The sequence below is a fragment of the Arachis ipaensis genome, chromosome B03, assembly GCF_000816755.2.
Source record: "Arachis ipaensis cultivar K30076 chromosome B03, Araip1.1, whole genome shotgun sequence".
Taxonomy (NCBI): Eukaryota; Viridiplantae; Streptophyta; class Magnoliopsida; order Fabales; family Fabaceae; genus Arachis; species Arachis ipaensis.
This window is the reverse complement of record NC_029787.2, coordinates 56,094,699-56,103,667: the sequence shown is the minus strand read 5'-3', so window position 1 is coordinate 56,103,667 and position 8,969 is coordinate 56,094,699. Positions and strand designations below refer to the sequence as shown.

Below are 8,969 nucleotides of genomic sequence, written 5' to 3'. Positions count from 1 at the left end.
TGAAGTTGTCAAGTGAAAAGCTTGAGACTGAGTGGTTAAAGTCGTGATCCAAAGCAAAAAGAGTGTGCTTAAGAACCCTGGACACCTCTAATTGGGGACTCTAGCAAAGCTGCGTCACAATCTGAAAAGGTTCACCCAGTTATGTGTTTGTGGCATTTATGTATCCGGTGGTAATACTGGAAAACAAAGTGCTTAGGGCCACGGCCAAGACTCATAAAGTAGTTGTGTTCAAGAATCAACATACTAAACTAGGAGAATCAGTAACACTATCTAAATTCTGAGTTCCTATAGATGTCAATCATTCTAAACTTCAAAGGATAAAGTGAGATGCCAAAACTGTTCAGAGGCAAAAAAGCTATTAGTCCCGCTCATCTAATTAGAACTAAGTTTCATTGATATTTTGGAATTTATAGTATATTTTCTTCTTTTTATCCTATTTGATTTTCAGTTGCTTGGGGACAAGCAACAATTTAAGTTTGGTGTTGTGATGAGCGGACAATTTATACGCTTTTTGGCATTATTTTTATATAGTTTTTAGTATGTTTTAGTTAGTTTTTATTATATTTTTATTAGTTTTTAAATAAAAATCACATTTCTGGACTTTACTATGAGTTTGTGTGTTTTTCTATGATTTCAGGTATTTTCTGGCTGAAATTGAAGGACCTGAGCAAAAATCTGATTCAGAGGCTGAAAAATGACTGCAGATGCTGTTGGATTCTGACCTCCCTGCACTCGAAATGGATTTTCTGAAGCTACAGAAGCCAATTGGCGTCCTCTCAATTGCGTTGGAAAGTAGACATCCAGGGCTTTCCAGCAATATATAATAGTCCATACTTTGCCCAAGCTTTGACGATGCAAATTGGCGTTTAACGCCAAGTCTTTACCCTATTCTGGCGTTAAACGCTAGAAACAGGTTGCAAACCAGAGTTAAACGCCAGAAATAGGCTGCAACCTGGCGTTTAACTCCAAGAGAAGTCTCTACACGTGTAAAGCTCAATGCTCAGCCCAAGCACACACCAAGTGGGCCCGGAAGTGGATTTCTGCATCATTTACTCATTTCTGTAAATCCTAGTTACTAGTTTAATATAAAAACTATTTTTAGAGATTTATTTTGTACCTCATGACATTTTTACACTTCATATTGTATTTCTGACGGCATGAGTCTCTAAACCCCATGATTGGGGGTGAGGAGCTCTGCTGTGTTTCGATGAATTAATGCAATTACTACAGTTTTTCATTCAATCACGCTTGTTTCTATTCTAAGATACTCACTCGCACTTCATCCTGATGAATGTGATGATCCGTGACACTCATCATCATTCTCACCTACGAATGTGTGCCTGACAACCACCTACGTTCTATCTGCACTAGCTTGAGTGTGCATCTCTTAGCCTCTTGGTTCAGGATCAGAGTCTTCGTGGTAGGCTAGAATTATTGGCGGCCATTCCTGAGATCCGAAAAGTCTAAACCTTGTCTATGGTATTCCGAGTAGGATCTGAGAAGGGATGACTGTGACGAGCTTCAAACTCGCGAGTGCTGGGCGTAGTGACAGACGCAAAAGAATGAACGGATTCTATTCCAACATGAGTGAGAACCGACAGATGATTAGTCGTGCGGTGACAGCGCATTTGGACCATTTTCACTGAGAGGATGGATGGTAGCCATTGACAATGGTGATCCACCAACATACAGCTTGCCATGGAAGGAGACCTGCGTGCATGAAGAAGAAGACAGTAGGAAAGCAGAGATTCAGAAGACAGAACATCTCCAAAACCTCAATCTGTTCTCCATTACTGCATAACAAGTATTATTTACTTTATGTTAATTACTTCTCATAAACCCAACCATTTTTATTATTAATTTCCTGACTAAGAATTACAAAATAATCATAACTTGCTTCAAGCCAACAATCTCCGTGGGATCGACCCTTACTCACGTAAGATATTACTTGGACGACCCAGTGCACTTGCTGGTTAGTGGTACGAGTTGTGAAAAGTGTGATTTACAATTCGTGCACCAGTGGGTGATTGTCACGGGTCACCCCTTCATTCTGACTTAACTGAATTAAGTACAAGAGTATATCTTGGAGAAGAAGTAAGCGTGAATTGAAAGAGAAACAATAGTACTTGCATTAATTCATGAAGAACAGCAGAGCTCCGCACCTTAATCTATGAGGTGTAGAAACTCCACCGTTGAAAAATACATAAGAGAAAAAGGTCTAGGCATGGCCAAATGGCCAGCCTCCTAATGTGAAAAATGGCATAAGATGATAAAAGTCTCAATACAATAGGAAAGACTAGTATTTATACTAAACTAGTTACTAAGGATTACAAAAATTGAGTAACTAAGTGCAGATAGTACAGAAATCTACTTCCGGGGCCCACTTGGTGTGTGCTTGGGCTGAGCATTGAGCTTTACACGTGCATAGGCCTTTTCTAGAGTTAAACACCAGCTTGGATGCCAGTTTGGGTGTTTAACTCCAGTTCTGGTGCCAGTTCCGGCGTTTTACGCCAGAAAAGGGTCTCTAGCTGGCGTTGAACGCCAGTTTGGGCCATCAAATCTCGGGCAAAGTATGAACTATTATACATTGCTGGAAAGCCCAAGATGTTAGCTTTCCAGCCCAATTGAGAACGCGCCAATTAGACTTCTGTAGCTCTAGAAAAACGTGTTTGAGTGCAGGGAGGTCAGAATCCTACAGCATCTGCAGTCCTTTCTCAACCTCTGAATCAGATTTTTGCTCAGGTCTCTCAATTTCAGCCAGAAAATACCTGAAATTACAGAAAAATACACAAACTCATAGTAAAGTCCAGAAATGTGATTTTTGCATAAAAACTAATAAAAATATAATAAAAAGTAACTAAAACATGCTAAAAACTACCTAAAAACAATGCCAAAAAGCGTATAAATTATCCGCTCATCATAACGCAAGTGCTCAATCGTCATTGTTAGGCTCCAGTTCCAATTCAGATGTCGTATGGTCGTCCTCGAATTGATTGTCCACCATTCTTATGTGTAGACTTCCAAGTCCCCAACAACAGCGCCAATGTTTCGAGGGTTACCTGAAACGGGGTTGCTCTTGGGTCTAAACATGTGGTCCAGACTCCTTTAGAGGCAGCATCCGACATGTATTGGTGCCAAGGTGCCGCCGTCCAAGTTCCTCGTGCGGAAGTGAGGGATGGTATCTGCAAGAGTTAGCAAGGGTTTTAAACAGGTTTTTAGTAGATTGGGTTCTGAATATACCTAAGGGTGTTTAGTATATTTATAGTAGAAAGGATAACCACTTTTTAGATTAGTTCCATTTTTTATGGTGGATAATTATTCTCTTTTTCTTAAAAAAGTTGTTAAGATCTTCCTTTTAAATAAGTAGAAAATATCTTAGCAGTTACTTACTTATTCAGATAAATAAGACTGATCTGTTATCATATCGCCTGACCTCTATATGAGGTCATGTAGGAGTTGATAAAACTAACTTTGTTGAGTGGATCTTTATTCTTTTTAGATTTGGCTTTATTTTTTAAACAATATATATTTCAGTTAATTTTTCTTTATGCATCTAGCATTTAAACAGACAATACAAGAAACAATTCACCTTTCAATAATCACTCTCTATGATACTTTCAATTTCAGCAACAAACAGCAATGTGGATAAAAGGGAATCAACCCTCACGAATATACCACAAACTAATAATAATAATAATAATAAACACCTAAGAAATAAAAAATTACACAAACATCTAAAATAAAAAACGTAACAACGAATAAATGTCTTCAAAGCACACCAGAAATCTTTTCTTGTTTTTTCCCACTAGGTCAGACAATAACTTTGCACACCAAGCTACTCAAATTTTGGTTGGGTTAAACTAAAATACCTCTACACATAGAATAAGGAAACCAGACTCTCAATGTAATCTAAGCTCAAATATACATCTAATGGGTTTCTTATTTTAAGTCCAACCATACTAGTTGGAAATGAATTGCTTAGTGTAAACACGGTGCCGCCGCTCCCTTGCATAGATGACCCAGAAGATCAATGACAGCATCACGGCAGCTGATACCAAAACCAACCCGCTGTAAATCCACTGACTATATTTCCGCAGACCGGGACAATGTCTGTGGCTTATGTCCGTGAATGTTTGCCGGACAAACGTGCAGTCTTCTAAATCAACCAAGAACGGACCATAATGGTATAAAGCGAAGCTAATATTCACCGCGGCTGCCATTTGGCCGTAAATTGTAGGCGTCATTCGACCAGGCGTCTTACAAATTCCTGATGACGAAACCTCACAAATATAATTGTTCCACACCTGGTTTCAACCAAAATCCGAACATTACTACTCACCACAACACGAATTTTATCACAAATAATTGCAGTTTGGATAGAACAATCCGGTTGCCGGTTAGGTCAGAGAAACAAAATGAAATATTAGCAGAACTTACACGAAAAAGAAAACAAATTAAGGAACCTAACAAGAAATGTAGGTATAAAAAATATTAAGTAGCCCCTTACCTTGGCAGCATCATCCAACGATACCTCCCCATCTGCACACGGTCGAGTAGTGAGGTCATTGTTATATGGATCGCAGAGAATAGGCATGAGGGGGCCTGATTGATTGTAATACAAAGGTCCAGCAGAAGAGGGGAAATTTTTATTGGTTACGTTGGAAATGATTTTATCAACAAGTACAACAAGTTGGTGCGTCACATCCCTGGTTCGCAGCAAGGTTTCTTGAGCTGTTGCATTATCCACACATGGAAGAATTTCATCCAAGGCTGTATGTGCAGTAGGGTTCTGAACCCACTCATCCATTGCAACACATGTATCTGCGACCGCACTAGTAGACATAAGCAGCAAAGTTAGTCTTTTGTTACACATGCAACATAAGCAATGGTAGCGGCAATGAACTTCATCAAGTGATACAGAAACAAAAATTAAGATTGGTATCTTCATTTGTAGAAAATATAAAAGTGTTCAAAAAGCATCATTTGTTTTCCTCCTCTCCAGTTTCCTCTACAATGGTTGCTGATCCCATACAAAATTTAACAAGCATCCATCATACATCAGGTCCAAAAGAAAATGCCTTTTCATTGTTTTTTGAATTCTGGACACTAATAATTTAATTAGGGCCAAAGCACCAACAAAATGCTACTTTCTTTCTCATGTCAATTTTGAATAGATTTTTATGTTAATGTAAAAGGATAGCAAATATAACCCCCGAAGTGATTGATTACTTTGGCATGTATTTGAATTCCCCCTAAGTACAATAGACATGTTAATATTATTTTTCCATAACATGCAAATATTCTATGAAACAAATACAGCAAGGAACTTGAGATTTCGTAAGAAACAAAAAACTAGAATATAATAATGACAAAGAAATAGTTGACAGATCAAACAACGCATCTAATATACTCCTTCATTTCCTATACTAACAAAATGCTATTAAGGATCTTTCTTCCTCAATTTCATTTATCACAATGATCAAAAATCACTCCATTAATATCATCTGCCATTAAGCATTTTGGATGATTGACTTCAAAATGTGGTATTTCAAATCATTATTTATTATATAGTGGCTTGAAACTATTAAATAAGACCTCTTCTAAAAAACTATTAAATAATACAATCTGAACAACTTGTTATCATATCCTAGTTGAGAAGAGAAACAATTAAAGCCAAAATATTTCATGTCAACACCAACAAAGAGTCTTGCTATGTGTAATTTTGTTGTTGAATATCTACCGATGACTTTTACTTTGTAAAAGTTGTTCATAATCTTGCAATGAGTTAATGTCACACTTGACAGACAAAACAAAATGTAAAGAAAATCCACTTTGCATTCTCAACAAGGCTGAAAAATTAATCTTTCCCTCTTTGCTACACGTTATTTTAGTCCCCAGAATCAGACTGCTAAATATTGAACTAAATTGCAATTTGTCCCAATGTAATTAACAAATTAACTCATAATGGACTAGACAAGGTCACATCAAAGATGGCATTCAGTGAAATAAACATAAATTCAATACAAATTACAGAAAAACAGTAACATACTTGTGAAGAAAAAGAAATACACCACAAAGTATAAATGTGCCAGCAACAAGAACCCATCCAGCAATTACCAAGCTGCAACAACAGAAACACATTATTTACTCGGTGAAAACTTATATGGGACAAATCCATAGAGTTGAAAAATGTATATTAAAAAAAATCAAGGAATGAGAAATAGAAAGTGACTAAGAATTAAACTTACGAATATACAAGACACTGCAACCCAAATATCGAAAACACTGCCAAAATATTTTGCCACCAAACATGAGCAAATCAAAAAAATACTATGGCAATAATAAAGCATAAAGCAAGAAAACCAAAGGAGCAAAAAAAGGAATAAGAAGAGAGAAATACAGAATCCAACAAATGCAAGAAAGAGCATAACAGCAGCAAGAATAATAAGAGCCAATCTCCTACAAGGAAAAAAAAATGGTAGTCAGCAAAGAAGGATATTTCACAAAAACAAAATTTATATCAAATCAATATCTCAACTAAAACTTACATTCCGTCGATGCCTTCTTGTATTTTCTCTGAATTATCTGAAGTCTTATTGGAAAGCTCGTTAGCAGCCGTTCTGATTTTTGTCTGAACATCATTGATGTTCTTCTGGACATCCGAAGGCAGAAAAACAGCATCGACTCCAATCTTCTTAGCTGCATCGAGATAATCTGACACGTTCCTGAGGTTTTCAGCAGTATAGTCAGCTTGATTCACAACGTATCCCAGTGTGTTCGAGGTGCTACTGTGAAACTTCCCCTGACCAATGTAGAGGATAAGACATCCAACTCTACCAAAATCGAGCACACACGGTTAGCAACTTAGACTTCCAACCAAAGCAAGAATTGCAAACACAATGAACGATTTATTTCAAAGAGAAATCAAGAGATGATAGATAGATAGATACATTGCTGCAATAGTGAAGAGAATGAGGAAGATCAACGACAGAGCATACGCTAAACGAGAATAGCCATAAGGCTCTCTAGGGCAACAGCAATAACACAAACAAATGAAGGACAAGGTGAGGCCGAAAAGCACGAACCACACAGCAGCAACAACAAAGAATGGAACCGCAGTGAAAACAACTGACTGCACCAAAAGCAAACAACAATTCCAAGTCAGACACAAAAGAAAAACAACAACAATAACAAAGCATTATCTCATTAGATGGAGTCCACCTCATGAGCTACATGAATCAAACATTAACATCCGATCATGATCATTTCTGTACTCAGTCCATTTGGTTGCAATTGAAACTTGTCTTAGAGACAGAAATACAACTACAGAGTAACAGAAACAGGGAGACAGATGGATATTCTGGGAGACAAAAAGTATATAAACAATTAAACAAAAATAAATAAATAAAAAATAATGGTAAAACATGATTAATATTTTCAAAATGTCCAGACAACAGTACAACTACTCCAACAACATAGAGTACAAATCCAAACCAATTAGACTTAAAAATAACAAAAAAACAAAAAACAAAAGAAAAAAAAAGTAACCAAGGCACTAAAAGTGAAGAATTTTTGTTTTTATTTGTTTTGATGGAGGGATAGAAGGAAACTTAACAGCAATGTAGTGCTTATTGCTGATATTCCAACCACCGGTGTAACGGTTGAAATGGTCGAGAGGGTCTTTCCTGTTTGTCCTTTCCTTCGCCAACACCAGCGATGTGTTCGCAGCTGCGTCCCCTTCCGCCATCGATCTCCTTTCTATCTTCCATGGCAGCACCTCCTTGTACTCTCTATCATCAACACCGCCTGAAAACAAAAGAAAAGTAATATTTGAGAATGTAGAAAGGAAAGTAGAGTAGAAAAGCAAGGGAAAATAGGATATAACCTGGATTAATAAAAGAAGTTTTTGCAGAAAAGGAGAAAGAGAGAAGAGAGAGAGAAAGGAGGAGAAGGAGAAGGTGAAGAAAGGGAGAAGGGCGTGCTGTGAAGCATGTCATAATGAGGATTGTGTGAGTGCTGGTTTTGTTAAGGTTTTGGGTTTTGGGCAGATTTTGCTTTTTTTTTCCTGCGGTTTCACAGAGAGCCTCCTGGTTTGAAGCGAGAGGCAGAGAAAGAGATTTGGTGGGAGAGAGACAGAGAAGGAAGAAGAAAAGGAGTGGAACTATTTATTTGTTGCTTAAATTTTGGGTGAGATTTTTTTCGACATCCCACGTCTTCACAAATTTTACACTCTTTGGAAAGAGACACTACAAATTTTTTCAAGCATATTTGTAACCCCAACTTAAATAGCCTTGGTTATTAAAAGTTAAATATCAACAAATGTTTGCCCTGTGACCAAAATGCCATTGCATTTTAAATATCTTTTTTTTCTTCACCCGATGCTTCCACAAATTTTCAATTCCGATTTCGTCACCACCGTCTACTATCTAGTATCTACTGTTAGAAATTAGAATCTTAGAATACAGAGACTCACTTCAGAACTTCACTAATATAGAAGAAAAAATAAAACAATAAATATTTTACATATTTGAAATTTTGAATAAATGGCAAAGTAATGGTTGTTTTGTTTCTGATTTTTTTCATCTTCATATTATGCACGGGAATAAAGATGTTTCTTTTTGGTCATATAATAAAATGGAATGCGAATACAGTGTTCCATGCCTCCATGGACCAGGGTGGTAGATTCTCCACCTGATTTTTTTAAATAAATACTTAAAAGTTAAAAGTAAACAAATAAAGTTTTTCTTTAAATAAATAAAATAATGTTATTTTCTCGTATTTGTTAGATAATATAATATACAGTATTCTAAGTCAAGGCGGAGTCTCATACAACAAAAGAGACATTCCAATCTTTAAGTTTTATTATAAATTATAAATGGTGTATAAATTTTAGTTTAATCTCTTTAAAAATTTTATTTTAATTTTATTAGGTTAATTTTTAACTTCCTAAAATTCAACTTAATTCCGTC

The 8,969-nt window shown here is 36.5% G+C and overlaps 1 protein-coding gene across 1 annotated transcript; it reads right to left on the bottom strand.

Annotated features, from left to right (window-relative positions):
- On the bottom strand, positions 3,714–8,248 carry LOC107630524. The gene is made up of 9 exons (XM_016333693.2): positions 7,886–8,248; positions 7,616–7,806; positions 6,951–7,132; positions 6,549–6,833; positions 6,401–6,459; positions 6,249–6,285; positions 6,050–6,121; positions 4,508–4,832; positions 3,714–4,304 (listed from the first exon to the last, which is right to left on the bottom strand). Exons 1-9 carry the CDS (start codon positions 7,995–7,997, stop codon positions 3,960–3,962), a joined length of 1,608 nt encoding a protein of 535 aa, XP_016189179.1. The 5' UTR covers positions 7,998–8,248; the 3' UTR covers positions 3,714–3,959.